This window comes from Aspergillus tubingensis, assembly GCF_013340325.1.
Source record: "Aspergillus tubingensis WU-2223L DNA, scaffold_1, whole genome shotgun sequence".
Lineage (NCBI taxonomy): Eukaryota > Fungi > Ascomycota > Eurotiomycetes > Eurotiales > Aspergillaceae > Aspergillus > Aspergillus tubingensis.
The window spans coordinates 801,634-821,552 of NW_023336275.1; the positions used below are offsets into that span (position 1 = coordinate 801,634).

General features: G+C 51.1%; 9 protein-coding genes and 3 non-coding genes across 12 annotated transcripts; 6 read left to right on the plus strand and 6 right to left on the minus strand.

Annotated features, from left to right (window-relative positions):
- Nucleotides 1-1,338: 1,338 nt before the first annotated feature.
- AtWU_00272 (arsenic resistance protein) lies at nucleotides 1,339-2,615 on the plus strand (the record flags this gene model as incomplete). Its single annotated transcript, XM_035495388.1, has 4 exons — nucleotides 1,339-1,570; nucleotides 1,636-1,778; nucleotides 1,825-1,911; nucleotides 1,959-2,615. 4 exons carry the CDS (start codon nucleotides 1,339-1,341, stop codon nucleotides 2,613-2,615), a joined length of 1,119 nt encoding a protein of 372 aa, XP_035351281.1.
- Nucleotides 2,616-2,666: 51 nt separating this feature from the next.
- AtWU_00273 (bZIP transcription factor) lies at nucleotides 2,667-3,463 on the minus strand (the record flags this gene model as incomplete). The annotated part of the gene is made up of 2 exons (XM_035495389.1): nucleotides 2,667-3,383; nucleotides 3,440-3,463. The coding sequence occupies 2 exons, from the start codon at nucleotides 3,461-3,463 to the stop codon at nucleotides 2,667-2,669; spliced, it is 741 nt and encodes a 246-aa protein (XP_035351282.1).
- A 1,168-nt stretch (nucleotides 3,464-4,631) lies between these two features.
- On the plus strand, nucleotides 4,632-5,497 carry AtWU_00274 (uncharacterized protein; the record flags this gene model as incomplete). Its single annotated transcript, XM_035495390.1, has 3 exons — nucleotides 4,632-5,187; nucleotides 5,249-5,330; nucleotides 5,383-5,497. The coding sequence occupies 3 exons, from the start codon at nucleotides 4,632-4,634 to the stop codon at nucleotides 5,495-5,497; spliced, it is 753 nt and encodes a 250-aa protein (XP_035351283.1).
- Nucleotides 5,498-6,336: 839 nt separating this feature from the next.
- On the plus strand, nucleotides 6,337-9,149 carry AtWU_00275 (putative C6 transcription factor; the record flags this gene model as incomplete). The annotated part of the gene is made up of 2 exons (XM_035495391.1): nucleotides 6,337-9,077; nucleotides 9,140-9,149. 2 exons carry the CDS (start codon nucleotides 6,337-6,339, stop codon nucleotides 9,147-9,149), a joined length of 2,751 nt encoding a protein of 916 aa, XP_035351284.1.
- Nucleotides 9,150-9,853: 704 nt separating this feature from the next.
- AtWU_t11 lies at nucleotides 9,854-9,925 on the minus strand. Its single transcript has one exon. It is a non-coding gene; the product is annotated as a tRNA-Gly (tRNA).
- Nucleotides 9,926-9,934: 9 nt separating this feature from the next.
- AtWU_t12 lies at nucleotides 9,935-10,005 on the minus strand. The gene has a single exon. It is a non-coding gene; the product is annotated as a tRNA-Gly (tRNA).
- A 499-nt stretch (nucleotides 10,006-10,504) lies between these two features.
- On the plus strand, nucleotides 10,505-10,576 carry AtWU_t13. Its single transcript has one exon. It is a non-coding gene; the product is annotated as a tRNA-Gly (tRNA).
- Nucleotides 10,577-11,052: 476 nt separating this feature from the next.
- AtWU_00276 (putative vacuolar sorting receptor (Mrl1)) lies at nucleotides 11,053-12,591 on the minus strand (the record flags this gene model as incomplete). Its single annotated transcript, XM_035495392.1, has 4 exons — nucleotides 11,053-11,238; nucleotides 11,698-11,824; nucleotides 11,872-12,159; nucleotides 12,218-12,591. 4 exons carry the CDS (start codon nucleotides 12,589-12,591, stop codon nucleotides 11,053-11,055), a joined length of 975 nt encoding a protein of 324 aa, XP_035351285.1.
- A 381-nt stretch (nucleotides 12,592-12,972) lies between these two features.
- On the plus strand, nucleotides 12,973-14,564 carry erg24B (c-14 sterol reductase; the record flags this gene model as incomplete). The annotated part of the gene is made up of 3 exons (XM_035495393.1): nucleotides 12,973-13,052; nucleotides 13,104-13,408; nucleotides 13,456-14,564. 3 exons carry the CDS (start codon nucleotides 12,973-12,975, stop codon nucleotides 14,562-14,564), a joined length of 1,494 nt encoding a protein of 497 aa, XP_035351286.1.
- Nucleotides 14,565-14,646: 82 nt separating this feature from the next.
- AtWU_00278 (tRNA-specific adenosine deaminase) lies at nucleotides 14,647-16,318 on the minus strand (the record flags this gene model as incomplete). The annotated part of the gene is made up of 3 exons (XM_035495394.1): nucleotides 14,647-15,949; nucleotides 16,029-16,074; nucleotides 16,150-16,318. The coding sequence occupies 3 exons, from the start codon at nucleotides 16,316-16,318 to the stop codon at nucleotides 14,647-14,649; spliced, it is 1,518 nt and encodes a 505-aa protein (XP_035351287.1).
- A 238-nt stretch (nucleotides 16,319-16,556) lies between these two features.
- On the plus strand, nucleotides 16,557-16,885 carry AtWU_00279 (splicing factor 3B subunit 5 family protein; the record flags this gene model as incomplete). Its single annotated transcript, XM_035495395.1, has 2 exons — nucleotides 16,557-16,799; nucleotides 16,874-16,885. 2 exons carry the CDS (start codon nucleotides 16,557-16,559, stop codon nucleotides 16,883-16,885), a joined length of 255 nt encoding a protein of 84 aa, XP_035351288.1.
- A 298-nt stretch (nucleotides 16,886-17,183) lies between these two features.
- AtWU_00280 (uncharacterized protein) lies at nucleotides 17,184-19,253 on the minus strand (the record flags this gene model as incomplete). Its single annotated transcript, XM_035495396.1, has 1 exon — nucleotides 17,184-19,253. One exon carries the CDS (start codon nucleotides 19,251-19,253, stop codon nucleotides 17,184-17,186), a length of 2,070 nt encoding a protein of 689 aa, XP_035351289.1.
- Between the last annotated feature and the right edge of the window lie 666 nt (nucleotides 19,254-19,919).

Below are 19,919 nucleotides of genomic sequence, written 5' to 3' on the forward strand. Positions count from 1 at the left end.
CGTACATGCATTGGAAATGAAACCAGGGCTATTCTCCAACTGCATACTAATCAAGCAAAGCCCGGCAGAAGGTACTCATTAAACGGTTAGATACCCGAGTTACCCTTCGCAATTTCAACCCTTCCCCGTGTGGGGTGTATCCCGGAACTGGGGCCTCCACCAGCCACAACCGCAACAAACCCGGGGACATGTAGCAACTCACCAAGGCTCATCGACGGTTGAACCCGAACGGCATCCACACTGAGCCTGTCTTCCTGCCGATGATTACCCGTACGACGGGCAGGTGGTATGTCCGGTAGAAAAATTCCAGTGTTCTCGTATCCTACAATAATAAGTAGTCCTATAGTGTCCACCAAACGGAATCACGTCCCGCGGATATTCATCGGCGAGTTAGACATTTAGTAGAGGGGTCCGAGCGAAGTGAAATGCACTAGGCAGTCAGAATAATGAATCTGGAGATGTAACTACTAACTAGATCTAAATCAGAAAAGTATATTATACCTAATAATGCAAAAGACATCTAGATTTATGTCTGCCTTGTCGGACAAAAAGGAAAGAAAACACACACACACACACAAGACTAATTACTCTCTTTGTCTCTTCCCTGTCAACTATGACGTTACCCTGCAGATATGTATCTACTAACTAATGTATCCATGCCCATACCATTTCCCCATTCTCCACGGTGCGTGCTCAGCCCTTCTACTTTATACTAACTAGTAATCTTGTTAGATGCTGCGCTTCGGATCATCGGATCGGTTAGGCCCGAATCTTACACAGATTCATTACTTCTTTCTCTTCCTGGGGGTTTACTTTCCTTTCTCTCTCTCCTGCATTTCATTCCAAATGTCTGTGGGTTATATTGCCACGATTTGGGTAGGGGAGGGAAATATGTATTATCATTTAGTGGAAGGGATTAGAAGAGACATTTTATCAATCAAGTCACTACTAATTCGCTTCAGACAATTTGAGAACTCCTGCAATCTGGTCTACAGTGTGTACTTGCTTTGGTCGATATCAAGCACGAGTTTCTGCATCGATAGTACCCAGGCAATACTCTTCCGCTAGTGTTATGTTGCGAATTTCTGGATAAATCTATGATGCTGCGCTCTGGTATCTTTCAAATCATTCAATTCTTATTGTTCGATGCTCTACATCTATACTTACTCATAACCCTGGCTCTGTGTATCACGTGACATGCAGTATGTCACTGCTCGATTCTGATTGGTTGCTTAACTTGGCGTCCCGATGTATGGCATCAAAAAGCAAGGACCATGGAATGTATTCTCATTTTACGCTTGCACGTCTAAATATATTATCGAAAGGGTGTTTCCCACGATGGCACACGAGGAGAAGGACCATCCCGATGTAGAGGCATGCAGCGAGAGTCAACATGACCATTTCGAAGAAGGCCCATCGTCTGCTTTCCAGCAATTGGCTTTACTGGATCGCTTCCTTGCGGTCTGGATCTTCCTTGCTATGGCGGTCGGTATTATCCTTGGGAACTTCGTTCCTAATACGAGCAAAGCGCTAGAGAGGGGGAAGTTTGTGGGCGTTTCTGTGCCTATTGGTACGTTGTTGTCCATTCATTGATTGAAATTGAATATGGAAGAGTGCATGCCAACAGAATTCTAGCTATCGGGCTCTTGGTCATGATGTATCCCATCTTGTGTAAAGTGAGGTTCGAAACGCTGCATCGGTCATTTCGGGAAAAAGGACTTTGGGTCCAGGTTGGATTCAGTATCGTCGTCAATTGGATCATAGCTCCGCTGTTCATGGTAGGTCCGTGTGATATCATGGGTGATAGTGGGCTAATTAAGGTAGCTTGGTCTGGCCTGGGCGTTTCTTCCTGACGAGAGGGGCCTTCGAGAAGGCCTCATCCTTGTCGGTATTGCTCGATGCATTGCCATGGTATGACACTCCTGCCTGGAAGCAGTGCAACAAGCTGACGTGCATAGGTCCTCGTCTGGACAGGACTAGCAGGAGGTGATGGGGAATACTGCGCGATTTTAGTCGCCATAAATTCGATCTTGCAAATGGTCCTATTTGCACCCCTCGCAATCTTTTTCATTCGCGTCATTGGTGGAGCGAACCACGGTCTAACAATCGACTATTCGCTGGCTGCAAAAAGCGTTGGCGTATTCCTTGGTATCCCCTTGGGAGCAGCCATCGTTACTCGTTTCTCCCTTAGGTTCCTGATCAGCAGGGAGTGGTACGATAAGCATTTCTTGAAATGGATCAGCCCACTGTCTCTGATCGGCCTGCTGTTCACCATCTTGGTTCTGTTCGCGTCTCAGGGGCGACATGTGGTCCACCAGATCGTATCTGTTATCCGAGTAGCAGCGCCTCTGGTCGTCTACTTTGCTGTCATTTTTGGTGTCACTCTTGCCGTAACACGGCGCTGCGGTTTCGGATACAGATTGTCTTGCACGCAGAGTTTCACTGCGGCCAGCAATAACTTTGAGCTCGCTATCGCAGTCGCGATAGCAACATTTGGCGTGGATAGTGACCAGGCATTGGCAGCAACAGTTGGACCTCTCATTGAGGTCCCCGTGCTTCTGGGATTAGTATATGTGGTCAAGTGGGTTGCCAAAAGACAAAAGTGGGCTCCTTAACCGTATTGATGAGCCCATATTGAATACCATCACAAAACAATAGACATAATGTCAGCTGTTGCTTATTTCATCCAAAACCTGAAACAGTATATGGTTCTGTACTCTGCATCCCTCCTCTGTAGTGAGTCCTTTGGAGAAACCGGCCCAGAGTTTCCTGCGGATCTCTGACAGCTCCACTCCACGTGTATTGTACTGGTCGATCAATTCATCTGCAATGGCACAAAGTGTGGTATTCAAAACATCACCATTGCTCGGCCATGACTCCACGGCTTCCCCCGGGCCACAACCACAGACAGATTGGTCTCGGACGGGCACTTCAATGTCTGAGGCCGCCTGCACAATCTCCGAACGAGGCTTTGTAACACGATCACAGCTTTGTCCTGGACTAGAAAGGCCCGGCTCAATTGATTGTAGTGCACCGGTAGCAGCATTTCTCGACTTTGGCATACAGGCTGGACTGTCTTGTGACTGGCATTGTGCTTCAGTCGAACGAAGCTTCGGAATGGCTACCTTCTCAGTCAAGGCTGGATCATCGATTTGCAGATACTGTTCTAATAATTCCGACGACAAGCCCGAGCGAGTCAGAAGATATCTCAACTTCCTGTTCTCTGCCTCAAGCTTCTGCACGGCCATTCTATGTTCCACATCCCGGTGACGCGCTTGTTCTTGCAAAGCAGCCAACTTGTTTTCTAACTCGCGGGTGTGCTGTTGTTTCCTAGCGCGACTGTTTCGCTGGTTTTCTCGGATGCGAGCAAGTCTATCGAGATCCTGTATCGACAAGTTAGCAATTTGTGTTGATCATAAGCATGCTGGTGAGCTTCAACCTTTTGGTGCTTCTTGGGGTCCATCTCTTACCAGGTGAGAATGTGGTCAGTGCTCACCCGAAGTGATCTTCCCCGCGAACTGGCAATTCGAAACGACTATAACGTAACTATATGCTGCCCAAATGAGTGGGCTTCTGTGGAGAAAGCTAGCACTGGCTCTGGGGACTCTTCGGCGTATCTTCTGCGCTCTCTGCTTTTACGGCAAACCGTAGTCGCTTCGGGGCATCTTTCCCAACTGGGATACATGGAGCGAAGGATAACCGGAACGATCGAGGCAGGTCGATGGATTCTCATCTCTGACAAGACATCCTCGGTGGGACTGTAGAAGGCATGATTGGTCTTGTCTGTGGACTGTTTCCAATGCTTGGTGAGTGGATTCTGTCTCGGCCCAAGCTCCATTGAAGCCATAAGCACTTTATTTGGTGCAACGATCACATTAGGGGACAACAACACCCACGACGACCCACCGGTTCGTGAAACAAAAAGGACCAGGTGTCCGCTAAGATGAAGATCATGGCTGGGCTATTGGTTCTAGACTTTTAGATTCTGCTGCAGAGCGACGTCCAAGCGGAAGGTTTACTACACTGTATCTGTTAAGTACACTACAACACTATATCGTGTGACAAAGCAGAACATAGTGTTTTGTAAAGATGAAAGCTTGTCCACACTCTACTCATCTCTTTATTGATAAATCAAAAGGTCTAGGATTGACTACAAGCGAGCAACGCAACTACGTGCTTGTTTAGATGTCAGCGCAGCAAGAGACAGCTATCGGATAAACGTAAAGAGCCAGGCGGCGGAGAGTATATCCCCCTTCCCTTCCGCGCACCGCTGCAATCCCCACGAGTGGAGAGATCTTCAATCTCCCGGATCTATTTTCAACAAAGATTAGATATATCCGAGCTATTTAGGGTCCAGTCCAGATCGGGTCATAGAAATCTCATGGAAGGGAAAACGAACCCACCCGTCATACCAGCGAACAGGTGGCGCTGGAGCTCAACTTGGACGACGTCACTAACCGTCACTCATACTTGGGAGCCCCCCAGAAGGACTGGTTCACTTTTTCGCATCCATGCGCTCAATCTTCTTAATGTCTTTCACATCTTTATCCTCACATGGATCTCGTGATTCTTTTGCCCTGCCAATAACCTAACTCCTATCGATACGCTTCATTGCTTAGACGTATATCATCATGGTTTCCACGCGACACCATCCCCGCGACTTTCCGCCCCCCGCGACTGGGAGAGCTTCGCCGCCATCAACACCTTCTTCATCTTCTACAGGTGCCAATGGCTCTGGGAAAAAATGGGTGCATGTCCCGTCTGGTGCCATTACACTGTGGTTGATCTTCTCTGTTCCACTAGTACTATGGGATGCCAGCTACGTGTTGCTGCGCCCTCACCTGAAGCTCGAAAGCAAGCTACATTCCCCGATCTGGACTCCGTATGCGCTGTATGGCACAATCGATTACCTCTACGGCTGGCCGGCATTCAATGCGCGCAATGAATTTACCATTGCGCAAACGATCCTGAACCTTGTCGAGACCGCTGGATATATCTACTACCTGGTGATTGTGTACACACATGGGGTTACAGCGGGAAACACGTCTCGAGGCCAACGCAAAACCAAGAAAGGACCAATGTGGATGCTGAAAGAGTCCAAGGTTGTTACTGGTCGTCCCGGCGCGACTGCGCTTCTGGTGGCATACAGCGCCTCGGTTATGACTCTTGCGAAGACGGCCCTATTCTGTGAGTCGCCATTATGCTGTCAGGGTTGGTTTGGAATATGACTCTAATGAATATTGCATAGGGCTGAACGAGGCTTTCTCTGGTTTCGCCGACGTTGATCGCAACGACCCTTGGACCTTGTTCTTCCTGTGGATCATACCCAAGTAGGTTTTGGTTCTTTGATGGTGTTGTTGTTTCATCTAACGGTCGCATTAGTGCTCTCTGGATCGTCTTCCCTAGCTATGGCGTCTATGCTTTGGGTTCAGAAATCCAGGCGTCACTAGAGAGTGCCGCACCGCGTCAGCGAGTTGGGCGGCCCAAATCGTCGTAGGATGGCCCCGGACCGCAGCAAGCTCGGGTTAATGCTAGGTTGCATCCGGCTAGAGACGCTTGACCAGGATACGAGAGGGGAAGTCGCGTGCACCACACTAGCACGGAGTTTGATCACCGGCCATGAATGAAGTGATTTGGGGAAAGTGGGAGTGGGAGGAATAATGGAGGACAGATCCAGATGTGGACATGTCGGAAGATTTGGGTTATATATCCGTACCGTAATACTATAAGCCCCGGAGATACAAGCTTAGATAAATGCAACAATCGAGGAAATTGAGTAAGGAGACGTCTGTCAGCAAAGAAGCCAGCACTAGACTAGTAGTTGATAGCGTAACTTTTCCCCGGGATCATTGCGGGATAACAGCAGCCAGTGATACTGCGGGCTAGAAACGCCATGCATTCGTTGGTATTTACCCAACGTCGCTGCAGGCTTCCGATACGTTCCCTCGCTGCACGATTCCATCCACCGCTATTGTGTACCTCATTCCCTTTTCGATATTATTTGTTCTAGTTCTCCTGGAGATTGGTCTTGTCTAGTGGGTTCCGCAAGGGTCTGGGGTGGTTGAGCCAGTCGATGGTTGTCCAATAACCGCAGCCCCATATATATTACCACCGATGACACTCCGGACTTGCACGTTCAGCTATTGAACCTTCTTCTTTACAACACCCATGTTCTGGAAACTGGGTTCCTTATTGGCGCTGTACCTTTTTTTTATTAGCATTATTATCACTCACCCAGAATCCCCAACTTGACATTTCCTACAACTATTTACTATAGTGAAAACAATATCCGGGGACGACGAACATCCAAATTACTAAAGGGCAAATTCCCCCAGGATGACGACGGCGAGAGGTGCCAAGCCTCCAGTCAGCGCCCGTCCCAGCCAGCCTTCCCCATACCCACCGATTTCGACCACCGCCTCATCCCGCGGTTTCGTCCCGTCTTTCTCCCCAGAGCACCAGCAGGACCAGACCCTGTGGCCAACTCCCTCCGCATCCACCCCCTTCCTACCGAACGATGATCCGGGTCTTGTTCTTGGGGTACCTGCGCCCATCATGATCCCTCCGGAGTCCGACGAGTCCCCCTTGGCCTCCGGCCTGACCCTGGGCCACGACGATATCGTTCTTCCCGAAGACCTCGACAACCACAGCCGGGCCAGCTCGCGTGATCCCGGCAGTGCCGTTACTGCCGGTGATCCGGGTACCTCGCACGAGTCGGGGATCGATGCCCACCGGGACGACGGCAGAGGCGACCCCGCACACAATCACGATCAACAGGGAGGCGAAAAACCAGCGTGGAGCGAAATGAAGACGAAAGCCGGCAAGGAGCGAAAGCGCCTACCCCTCGCTTGCATTGCTTGTCGAAGAAAAAAGATTCGATGCTCGGGCGAAAAGCCTGCGTGCAAGCACTGCTCGCGCTCTCGAATACCATGTGTTTACAAGGTCACTACCAGAAAGGCGGCGCCCCGGACGGACTACATGGCGATGCTGGATAAGCGCTTGAAGAGGATGGAGGACCGGGTCATCAAAACCATCCCCAAGGAAGAAACTAGGGATATGGGTGCCATTGGCCGGTCGGTGGTTCGACCGCCTCAACCCGGACAGACCAACAAGGCGCAGAAGAAGCGGACAGCGGAAGAGGCTTTTGCTGCGGAAATGGATGAGTGGGCTCGGGAGAGCCGCAATGGTCCGCAGGATACCTTTCCGATGCGCCGTGAGAGTAAACCAGGTGATGCGTCGGGCTTAATGAGTGCAGGTGCCGAGTTTTTACCGTCATTGGAGATCCAGGAGCACTTGGCAGAGGTGTTCTTCGATTGCGTCTACGGGCAATCCTACCTCCTCCTTCACAAGCCAAGCTTCATCCGAAGACTCAAGGCGAGAACCGTTCCTCCAGTTCTTATACTTGCCGTTTGCGCCGTTTCCGCTCGATTTTCAACCCATCCACAGATCAATTCCGAACCACCTTTCCTGCGTGGCGAAAACTGGGCCAATCCAGCAGCTGCTATAGCCCTGAGTCGCCATGATGAACCTAATATTACTATCCTGACTGTCTTCCTCCTTCTGGGTCTTCACGAGTTCGGTACATGTCATGGCGGGCGGAGTTGGTCATTCGGTGGCCAAGCACTGCGCATGGCGTATGCCCTGCAATTACATAGGGAGCTCGACTATGACCCTCTACTAGTCCAGAACAATGGCAACGGATCGCAGCTTAGTTTTACGGATCGGGAGATACGAAGGCGAACCATGTGGGCGTGTTTCTTGATGGACCGTTATAATTCATCCGGGAGTCAGCGTCCGCCGATAGGAAACGAGAAGTTCCTGCAAATACAGCTCCCTATAAAGGAGTCACATTTTCAGATGGAGATCCCGGGGCCCACGGAAGACTTGGACGGCAATGTTCTCAATCCAGTTCCAGACGATGTTGGTCAGCTATCTAATGCGAAGGAGAACATGGGTGTTTCAGCCTATATCATCCGTGCAGTTGTCATATGGGGCCGCATCGTTGATTATCTCAACCTCGGAGGAAAAAGAAAAGACACGCAGCCACTGTGGTCGCAGGAGTCTGGGTACATGCGCCTCAAGCGGCAGATTGAGGAGTTTTCCGCGTCTCTCCCTAGCCATCTCTTGTTCACTTACGAAAACCTTCAGATCCATGCAGCCGACCGAATCGCCAACCAGTTCATCTTTCTGCACATTATCATCCACCAGAACATGCTCTTCTTGAATCAATTCGCCATACCGCTATCACCGGGAGGACGACCTCCCCGTGACATGCCTAAGGCATTCCTGAGCAATGCCGGCCGAGCAGCAGTGGAAGCTGCTCATCATATTTCTATCCTCATCGACCGTGCATCAGCTTATCCTCTCACTGTCCCGTTCGCTGGATACTGCGCTTATTCGGCCAGCACTGTCCATATATGGGGCATATTCTCGAAAAACGCACAGTTGGAGGCGCGTTCCAAGGAAAATCTGCGCCATACATACCGTTACCTCAATAAGATGAAGAAGTATTGGGGAATGTTTCACTACATGGTAGAAAGTGCCAAGGACCGATACCGTCAATTTGCGGATGCGGCCATCAAAGGCACGGTGGTTACGCAGAATGGTGGGCAGATTGCGCCTATGTTCCAGTATGGTGACTGGTTCGACAAGTATCCCCATGGGATGTCGAGGTCACATTGGGAAGAACCCGATCCTCAAAAGGCAAAGAGCGACGATGGTGTCATGAGTCAACGGCCAGACCTTCAGAGCGTCGAGGAGTTCTTTGCCAGTCTTTCTCCTACACCACAGCCGAGCGCCCCACGTAGGCATTCGAAGAAGAGCAGCAAGGCTGACAGCGTGAGCGGGTTCGATGGACCGACTCCGCCGCAGTCAATGAATGAAATCGCCATGGACGGCGCTCCGGGCATGCTGGGAACCACCGGTACAGGATTCCCTCAGCCGGCCGTATTCAACCAAAACCGCGCAGGACAGCAGCCCTTCGCACAACCCGGCTTCGACTTTTCTATGCCCGCAGCAGATCAACTCCCGCAGCTGGATCGACAATTTGTCTACGGCTCCTTTGGCGACTTTGACCCGTCTGCATCCCTCGTCCCACCCGAGAATCCGGCGATGCCCGCTCCCGTGAACCGCCCCGAAGCTCCTCCTAATCAAGATCCCTCCACCATCTTTACCGGTCAATTAGACCCTAATGCCCCGTCCGGTGCAGGTGAATACTATCAACCCAGCGCCTGGTTCTTGCCCTTCAACCTCGACCCCGTGGGCGCCGGTGGAGGCCTTGATCCAAATTCACAGGCCGCCGGTTCTGGTAACCCTGTCGTGGGAGGTCCCGATCTGTCTGGGTTCGGAAACATACCAATGGGGGCATTTGACTTAGGACTGGGGGTGAACCGGGGTTCACAGGCATGAGCAATTGTAATATTTGTGTCTGCAGGTAGGAGGAAATATCATTTGATTTGGCTTTTAGTTTTCAGCGGGGTACATTCGGGCTTGGGGCGGACGGTCTGGTTTTGGAAAAGATTTTGGAGTTTATGAACGACCTTGGCTATGTGGTATATGCGACGCGACGCTTTTAGTCTGGTCTGGTCATGTCATGCCTTGATGCTGTGTATTTATATTATGGTTATATATTCAACAGGAATAAATATACCTCAATCAAGAATTTTTATTCACTTTCGTAGATAATTCGGTGTATCTAAATTAGAGTATGCCATATATCGGTTGGACACGGTTAAGAATCAACCACGAACAGATTCAATCTAGCCCACCAACCCCGCCATCTAAGCAAAAAGAACAAGAATAGTAAATCAAAAGAACAAAACAGATAGATAGGTAGAGGGAAACAAGCAAAAAATGCATTGTCGGGGAGTCGAACCCCGGCCACTCGCTTGGAAGGCGAGTATCATAACCGTTAGACTAACAATGCTTGGAAGAATGCATCATCCGTGAATCGAACACGGGCCTCATCGATGGCAACGATGAATTCTACCACTAGACCAATGATGCTTCCTTGGACAAAGCTGCCAGTTATTTAGTTTATACCCCACCATGCACCACCAGTGAAGTAGGATGCGGGATTTGCATGGGGTGGGGTGGTTTGAAGTTTAACCTGCATGTGTCGGAAGGAATTATATTTCATGTTGCATTATTTTAGGGTAAATTGAAGGTAGTGTATGGTTATTGAGAATAGTAAGTATGATTTTTAGTATGTATTCAGTCAATTATAATTGCGAAATCATCACATGTTTATTTACATTGTCTAGTCTAAGATGTAACTCATATGGTCGCCTTAGACGTATTTGGTCGACTTACATACAAGTACGTTGCGTTATACACGTTCTACCATCCAATAAGTCATTTCCATGTTTCAATCATACATACTCCCATTAAGCTCAGCATAGCAGAATATACTACTCTGTTCATTAGTTCAAGTGCCATACCATAGATCTGACATTAGTGCTTTGCGCATTGTGAGCTGTTGTAGGGAGTACATTTCAACTAGCCAGCATTGTTAGTCTAACGGTTATGATACTCGCCTTCCAAGCGAGTGGCCGGGGTTCGACTCCCCGACAATGCATTTTTTGTTCTTATATACTTTTTCCTTCAAGCTAAATGATGAGATGAAGTAGTATGCTATCTGGGTGGTAGTTCGTTGTTTTTGTATTTATCTAATGTTTCTTCGTCCAGGACTTGCATGTATTGCTTAATCGAGGACATGTCCAGCCAATAGGTTTAACATCCCTGGGAGTTGTTTATAGGGTGCTACTACACATAGTTGACTGTGAAATATATAGTTATGGTACTAGACTTGGCCTCGGGTGTGGTAAAATGCAAAACATATTCTCATGCTCTTCATAGTAATAATACTCAATGACGCTATAAAACAGAGCCAGCTTAATCAATCAATCGACAAATCAACCCATGCATGCTTGCACCATCCATATGATAATCGGCCATTGTACAACAAAATACAACCAATGCTGGCAGCAATATATCATATAGTTGCGCTATAAACCCCAGAAACAAACAAAGCTAGTTAACAAACAGATCCTTTTAATCCTCCCACTCCTCATCTAACTGATCTATCAGTCGATTTTCGGCATCCACGTCACTGCCTCGTCGGCCGAAACTGCCGCGGTGGTTGACGCTGTTACCGCGGGTGTGACCGTGGCCGAGAGTTGGGGAGCGTTTTAGGCGGAGGAGGCGGGCCAGGGAGGAGAAGAGGATAATGATCATGTCCTGTTTTAGAGGGGAAGAGAGAGGAGATGAGGTTAGCTTAGGGTTCTGTATAATGAATGTATTCCTGAAGAATAGCAAATGTGACAGTTGTATGTGTTCAGATAGATGTGTGAAGCAAGGAAAGATTTCTAGAATCAATCAATCGAGCTATTGACATATTTCCAGCTTATATGGACGTCTTTGCTAGGCCTGCACGAGCAATGACTGTATATACCGCGTTCAACACGGCTAAATGTCCAAAAGGCTAGATGTCCAAACGAGTGACTTCAAAGACAAGCAAGAAAGGCAAGCGTAAGGAAAGACGAATGGCAAGCACGCCTGATGTAATTGAGCTCCAGACCAGCCAAAGCAGATTCAATCCATCCTCGAAACAGGTAACCTTGCATTGCCAAACTCCTTGTACGGGGCCTGCTCGTGCCGCCGGGACCGTCGGAACGGGATTAACGCCAGTATACTTACTTTGATGAAGTCGAGCATTCCCGCCCAAAGACTATAGTTCGGGCACTGTCTCCAACCGCGCTGGTGCATAACAGTTCGTTGGTATGCGCAACCACCGACCAGGTACGCCGCCACGGCAATCAAGGCACTATGCTTGTCAGTGATTGGTCCTATATTAGGGTGTTTCTCACTTACATTACGCCGAAAACGCCGGCTGGCGAAAGACCCGGGTTATCCGGTGTGGGCGCGGTCGCGCCACAAGCGGCAGAGCTTCGAACCTCGAAAAAGTATGTGCACTGGTCCATGGTGCCGACAAAGGAGACTGTCGCTTGAGAGGCAGGGGTATCGCGCTCACAAAGGAACGACATGATGGTAGATTTGGTGCGGGCGGCATTTCCGATGTAGTCGCCGGCACAAGGGGAGCCATTGGTATAGTTCATAACCAGCTTTCGGCCGCGGAAGAAGGGGTCTGATGCTTGTTGACTGCACCGCGTCAGTTAGTGATTATGGTAAGTGGTATAGAAGAATAGTGTCACCGTACCCAATGGAGTAGACTTTACCCTCCCTCTCGTAGTAGGCGCTAACATTCCTCCACCTTGCGCGGTCCACTCCAACCACATCCTTGATATCTTCGACCACAGGCGCACAGATATTTAACGTAAAGTTGGCATTGTAATCGTGTCCTCTGGCGTGCCAACTCTCGTCTCGGGCGCCTTTGCGCGGTTTGTCCCCGTCTACTGGGGGCGGAGATAAGGAGATGGTGTTGAGATCGTAGAATAGGCCGGTCGTGGGAGAGCGAACGACGCAGGGAGAGAGGCCATCCTTGGGAGCAGAAGAATCAGAGGCAGCCTGAGAGACAAGCGGAGCAGCCAGGAGGAAGAGGAACCTCAGCAAGGAGGATGTGGGTGGCTTCATGGTGGGAAGATGATCTCCGGTGGAGGCAGCCGGGACGGTCGGCGATAACGGTTCTAAGCCGAGGAAGGGAACGAGGATGGATCAGGAAGCTGGAAGTAGGAACTGATCGGTAAGTTTGGGAAGGTCGAAGGAGAGCAAAGCAAAGGAGAGACCAAAGATAAAGAGAAGAAGAAGAAGCGAGAGAAAAGAGGGGAAGGACAAGGAGGAGCAGCAGATGAAGCAGGCGTCGTAATGCGCGGAGATGAAACGTCGCATTTCTTGCGGAGATTCCATCGAGAGCTTCTCACCGCCCGCATCGTCGGCTCCGCTTCTGCCAAAAGTTCCGCGGCTTCTTCTCCAGTTTCTCCTTAATCCCCATATCAAGATCCAGTATAGCCCGTCATGGCTTCCAAGAAGGACTCTAAGACAAAGGTTCGGGTTCAGCCGGTTCCAGAGAAACGTGGCTATGAATTCGGAGGACCGTAGGTGTTTAATGCTCTGTTACAATTGGCAATTGCATACTGACCCCACAGTCTCGGTGCGTTTGGGATAGTGTTTGGTCTGCCCGTGCTGGTTTACAGCTTCACCTTCCTGTGTAACGATGTCTCTGGCTGCCCGGCTCCTTCGCTACTACACCCCTCTACCGTGACGCTTGACCAATTGAAGGCAGAGGTTGGTTGGCCCAAGGGAGGGTTTGCGGACTTCTACGATACAAGCGTGACACTTTGGGTACTGGGCTACTATCTGCTTAGCTTGGTCATGTATGTGTTCCTGCCTGGCCAGGAGGTCGAGGGCACTGAATTGGCATGTGGAGGAAGATTGCCCTACAAGTTCAACGGTTGGTTTCTCCACCTGACTCGTATCTGCCTCTCTAACGCCCTGCAGCTTTTCTGTCGGCCGTCCTGATCCTCTCCGGCTGTGCGACGGGCACCTACGTCTATGGCGCGGACTTTGCTGTCTGGACCTTCCTCTGGGACAACTACCTGCAGGTCATCACCGCCAACCTAGTGATTTGCACTGTCATCGCCATCTTCGTCTATGCAAAGAGCTTCACCGTTCCGGCCCCCGGGCAGCCCAACCCCGAGCTCCGCCAGCTAGCTCCGGGTGGTCACACTGGTAACGCGTTGTATGATTTCTTCATTGGCAGAGAGCTGAATCCCCGGGTACGCCTGCCAATTCCCTTTGTCAGTGAAGCTTCGCGCACGATCGATATCAAGTCCTGGCTCGAAATGCGTCCCGGCTTGCTGGGGTGGATCATCCTGAACCTGTCGAACATTGCTCGCCAGTACCGCACCTACGGCTACATCACGGATTCGATCGTCATCTCGACTGCGTTCCAGGCGTTTTACGTTCTGGATGGCCTGTACATGGAGCCTGCCCTGCTGACTACAATGGACATCATTATGGACGGCTTCGGTTTCATGCTCTCGTTTGGCGACCTCGTCTGGGTGCCGTTTATCTACAACTTCCAGACCCGCTACCTGGCCGTCTTCCCGTACGAGCTGGGCTTCAATGGCATCCTGCTCGTTCTGGCCGTCACTGCCGTGGGCTACTCGATTTTCCGGGGCGCCAACAACCAGAAGAACCGTTTCCGCACCAACCCGAACGATCCCCGCGTCAAGCACCTCAAGTACATCCAGACGGCCAGCGGCTCCAAGCTGATCACGTCTGGCTGGTGGGGAAGCGCCCGCCACATCAACTACCTGGGCGACTGGGTCATGTCGTGGTCGTACTGTCTGCCTACGGGCATTGCCGGCTACGCTATTATCCAGAGCATCAACCCGGCCACCGGGGACCTGCAGAAGCAGGCCGTGCAGACCCCCGAGAGCCGGGGCTGGGGAATGATCTTCACGTACTTCTTCCTGGTGTACTTTGGCACGCTGCTGATCCACCGCGAGCAGCGCGACGAGGAGAAGTGCAAGCGCAAGTACGGAGCCGACTGGGACCGGTATACGTCGTTGGTCCGGAGCCGGATCATTCCTGGCATTTACTGAAATTATGGGTATAGACCGAACAAACGTTCTTAATGTATGATACTATTCGTCTGAATGAGTCACATATCGGACATGACATGTATTACCTAGACTGGACATCTTTATTCTTATTAATATCATCACGCTTTCTCTTCTTCCCTTTCTGATCCACCAACACTTCCAATCCCCATTCAACATCCCCATCGTTCGGCACCCACGGCACCAGCACCTTTTTGGCCTCCAGCATAGCACATTCCCGTGCCTTTCCCACAGACGTCTCAAGCGCAGCCCTCTTGAACTCCTTATACGACGATGCCCTAACCACATGCCTTCCATCTCCGCCCTCAGAACCATCACCATCCAACACCCCCCTCAACGCCCCCCACATCTTCGCCCTCGACAGCGCCGACGCGCCCTTCCCCACCGGCACCGACGCCTTATACCCCTGCTTCATCCCCCCAATGATCGTCTCATACAACCCGGTCCACGAACCACTCAACTTCGGCAGCTGCTTTGCCCCATTCTCCGCCGCATAGCGATCCACCCCACCACCACTACCACTGTTACTCCCCCCAAGCACCGGCGCAGCCGTCCAAACAGCCGAGATATTCCCGGGCTTACACTTCATCCCAGCCTCCTTACTCTTCGGTTTCCCAAACGCCCACAACTCCTCCACCACCTCCATATCAACAGAGAGAACCCGGAACGGATGATACCCATACCCATACCCGTACTCATCCCCTCCTCCCTCTTGAAACCTCGATACCAAAGGCCCCATCCTCCCCTCCACCCCCCAGGCCCTCACACACCCCGTCTCACTCACCTCCTCACGGGGCATCACCACCCCCGCCAGATACGCATTCTCCGTAATAGCCACTAGCAAACTCATCCCCCTCGAGAGGAGAGACGACACCTGTCGCAGGGCAAGTTTGTCCGAGCAGGACTTGCTTTTCGTGGACGGGGCGTCTGCGCGCGCGGGCTTGCGGCGGACAATGCCTAGCTGGGAGAAGTTGGCCCGGCCGGAGAGGAGGCCTGCTTCTTCTTCTTCTGAGGGGGTGATTTCCCATGGTGTCGGGTCGTCTTGCGCTGCCATGGTGAGTTCCATGCTGGCGTCGCCGCAGGGGGCGGTTGTGCAGTAGAGGTAGATTTTTAGGGAGGGGTGGAGTTCGAAGGGGGGTTCTTTGTTGTTGGTGTTCTTGTTTCGGGATTGTTGGCGCCGGCGGATGAAGGGGGAGGGATTGGATGTAGATGAAGATTGTTGATGTTCATGGTCTATCAATGCGCGAATCTCACTCAACAGCCAGTAATTGAATGCGCGGAGGGCCAGGATCTCGGCGTGCCAGTCGTGGAGGACGAGACCGGTGCTGGATGCGAGTTGTGTGGTAGGGAGGCATTTTGCGCCGGAGCTGGATGATTTAGTATTTACTTGTAAATAATGTGTTTGTTGTATGGTTATATAGGGTAGGTAGTGGTAGGTGAACATACGTAATAGCCACACAGGTCAATTCTTCCTCCGCTGTATCACCATTATCTACACCAACATATTGTAAGCATACTACACAACAATGCCTAATCATAAAATCCAGCAGAGAAAGAATATACAAACCCCTCACAACCACAACCCCACACATAGGAATCCACTCCCTCGTCCCATCATCCCTCAAAATAGGTTTACTGCGTGCGGGCAAAGCATCAAAGTGCGCGTGCACAACTCTTGCAATCCTCTCTGCAAGTGCATCATCCCTAGAATCCTTTCCTTTTTGTTGTTGTTCCATTATGCTATATATATATCGTCTAGCTACGCATGCTGTAGTTTGTGCATGTCCCACTTCTATATCAAGTGGGCGGGCGTCACGTGACTTATCATCATCAATTATTCTTATCCATCTCATCTCCAACATCTAACTTATCCACCGCATTCCAACTACCTTCAACTCAAACCACACTCCACTCCACCACAACCACAACCAAACCAAAACCAAACCAAAACCAAAGGGAAAAAAGATAATCAAAATGGCCGACAAACTCCGCACGATCCAAAACCTCGAGGCGATGCAAGCGCGGTACATCGGTACTGGCCACGCGGACACGACGAAATACGAATGGGTATCGAACATTGTCCGGGATAGCTACGCCTCGTATATTGGTCATCCGCCTATGTTGTCGTATATGGCGTTGGGAATGGGCGAGTCGAAGGAGAAGGTTCGCGCGGCGATGATTGAGAAGATGGTTAGAGGGGCGGGGAATCCGCCGGAGGTTGGTTCATTCTTTCTATTTCTTTCTTGTTTGGGGTTTGGGTTTGGGGATAGGGCTGATGATATGGTGCTTAGACGCAGGAATAAACTACTATTACTACTGCTTAGGGGATGATTGGTGGTGGGGTTTGAGGAATGGGTGAGATGATATGAGTTGAAGGAGTCGAGTGTTTGATGATGATGGGATATTGTGGAGGGGGATAGATGAGTGTTGGTGGGATATGTGCTGTCGCGTTTGTATCATGCAGGTACTTGCATACTACTGGAGTTCAATGGTGGGTTAATGGCGTTGGCGTGGTGGTTTCATGCATTACATTACATACTAAGGATATGGACTAAAACAAATCGATTATCATGTACAACGCTACGCTAATATACAATCACATTACATGCTAATATCTGCTTTGTCATTTCCGCCCCCCTGCGCCGCTGCCAACCGCGTATTCTCATTCTGCAATGACCCGATCAAATCCAGCCATTGCTTGCGCTCTCCGCGCAGTCGGTGCACCTCCTTCTTGAGCACCTCTACCTCGCGGCGCAACGCCTCTGTCTCTGCCCGCGAGCGATGCTTCTCCTGCTTGTCTGCGTGCTTCTGCTGCCGCGCCTCGATCTTCGATGCTTCCTTGACCTGGTCTTTCTCGATCTTGCCGAGCTGTTTCAGCAGCTTGGACTCGTCGTGGAACAGCCCCGACGCAACCTTGTGCATCTTCGCCGTTTCGTGGTCCGGATTCTCGGCATGACGGCTCTTGCTTGACGTTTGGCCTTTGTGCACGCTGCTTGCTGGGCTGCTGCTTGGCGGTTCGCTGCTGGCTTGGTCGTTTGCTGCTGCTAGAGCGGTCGTGGATGTCTTGTCGCGCTTGGAACCTTCGACTGGTGAGGTCACGCGGAGGGCTTGGATGTCGGCTCGTACTTTATCCAGCTGTGCTTCGACGTTGCGTTTGCGTTCTGCGAGCTTCGCCAGCTGCTTCTCGTGAGAGGTCAGCTTGCCCTTTTTGTTCTTGGCCATTAGCTCCAGCGCGGATACGTCGGGGCCTGCTTCCAGTGATGATTCGACGCCCGAGTTTGCTGATGGTGCTATCGACGCTTTGTCGTGCGATACTGCATCGTCTTCGTACTCCTTAGCCCCCTCGACATCTGGCTCCGTGCTGCTGGCAGGGACACTCTGGGCAGAGACCTGGCGTGAGTGCTGCGGTAGGTAGTCCAGCACCGTCTGCGGCGCATACCGCTCCAGACCTGCGTTCACCAAATACGCGAAGCTGGCAATCAACCCGTGATGTTCGACTTCAGTGTATGACTCGTCGTCACTGTCCTCCTCACTGCTGGACGCATCCTCCTCATCATACTGACTATGACTGCCCACCGATCTGTCCGTGGACCTCCTCTTCCTCTCCCCGTCCCGACAAGCCCAATTCAAGAATTTGACAGCATCCGTACAGATGCTCTTGGGGGTACCCTTCTCCACCATCCATCTGGGGATATTACCCCCCGGATCACTCCTCGTCACCATCACCCACTCCACCGGATTCATCGCCCCCTCAGGCTTACCCTCCACAGGTATCTCCCGAATAAACTCCACACTCTCATACATCCCCCGAATATACCCCGGCACCGGAGGCACCTCATCATGCTCGCACGGTCTCGACACCATCATCCACTCCCTCCCCTTCCCTTCCTTCTTCCGTTTCTCCTCCTCACCCTCACTCTCATCCCAACTCACAATCAAACTCACAAAATCCCTCGCAGTCGTAGGCTTCGGAAACTGCGCCGAAACATGATACACCTGCACCTTACCAATCACCCCCTCCCCATCACCACTATCACCACCACCCATAACCTCCACCCCCTCAACCAACCTCTCCGCCCCAATCCCCCTAACCGCCTGATCCGGCATCTTCCCCTTCCTCACCCGTTCCTGATTCCTCCTTAACGTCTCCCCCATCTCACCCGACAACTTCTCCCTCCACCGCTCAAACCCTAACCCCTCATGCACGCTCCGCCTCCCAAACCAATGTCCCTTCCCATCTCCCCCCTGCAACTTATATATCGGAATCTGGAGCGGATTGTCCCGAGAATTGGTCACTCGTATCGGCTTGCTCCATTGTTTCCGAAGTGCTTGCACCCCGCTTCCTTTCCCATTGTTGTTGCTCTTCCCGCTCCCGCTCCCGCTACCGCTACTGCTATCGCCATTATTCCCGTTATCGTGATCCACCAGATCATGCACGGGGACCGCCGCACTCGCTTTCACTACCTTGCTCGCTGGATGTCCGCCATACGCGGCTTGCTGCGCTTGGATATCGTCGTCTGATGGCAACGGCACGGAATCGACAATCAGGTGCGCTTTGGTGCGGAGGTCGGTGATGTAGGCTCGTAGGGCGGCGGGGTCGGTGCTGGGCACGTCGGTCCACGTGGTGGGGGAGAGGGATTCCAGGGATTCTTGGAGCGTGGGGAGGGGCATTTTTCTTTCTTTCTTTCTTTCTATCGACTTAGTTGGGTATGCTTGTGGTTCGGGTTCGGGTCGGTTCGGTTCAATTGTTGTGTATGTGGTGTGGTGTTATTGGTCATGTGAGATCTTTCTTTGTTGTCTTGGTTCTGGGGTTATTCTCTGGACGTGAGAGAATTCTCTGGAGAAATGCCGAGGTCCTGTGTAAGATGTAGGAAATGTTGGAGTGATGATGATTGTAGATTAGGGAAGTCTCCGGGCGATAGGTGGGGGAAGTAAGAGGAGGCTATGTCACAGGAGGATCTAGGCAACCAGGCAGACATAAAATAGAATAAAATAAAACACTAGAATACCCATTAGAAGCTAATCCGACAAGAGCAAGAGTTCGTCGTCAGAATGAAGATAATGAATGGTACCTCCGGTTCTGGTGGTGTTGCGGAGTTCGGTGTCTGACGTCACCGGTCCGGGGCACAAAACGACCGTTCTTGCCGATGAATCCAGCAAGGTTCGCTCTCCCCTAACAGCCATGAGATCAGTACTTACTATTCTACGCCTTACCCTACATCCTGTCTACTGCGCAGTGCCGATCGTCTTGTGGTCCATTATGTCAGACTAAGTACATCGTGCCAAATAATTGAAAAAGATCGTAGTAATGCTTAGAATAAAGAACGAAGATCCAAA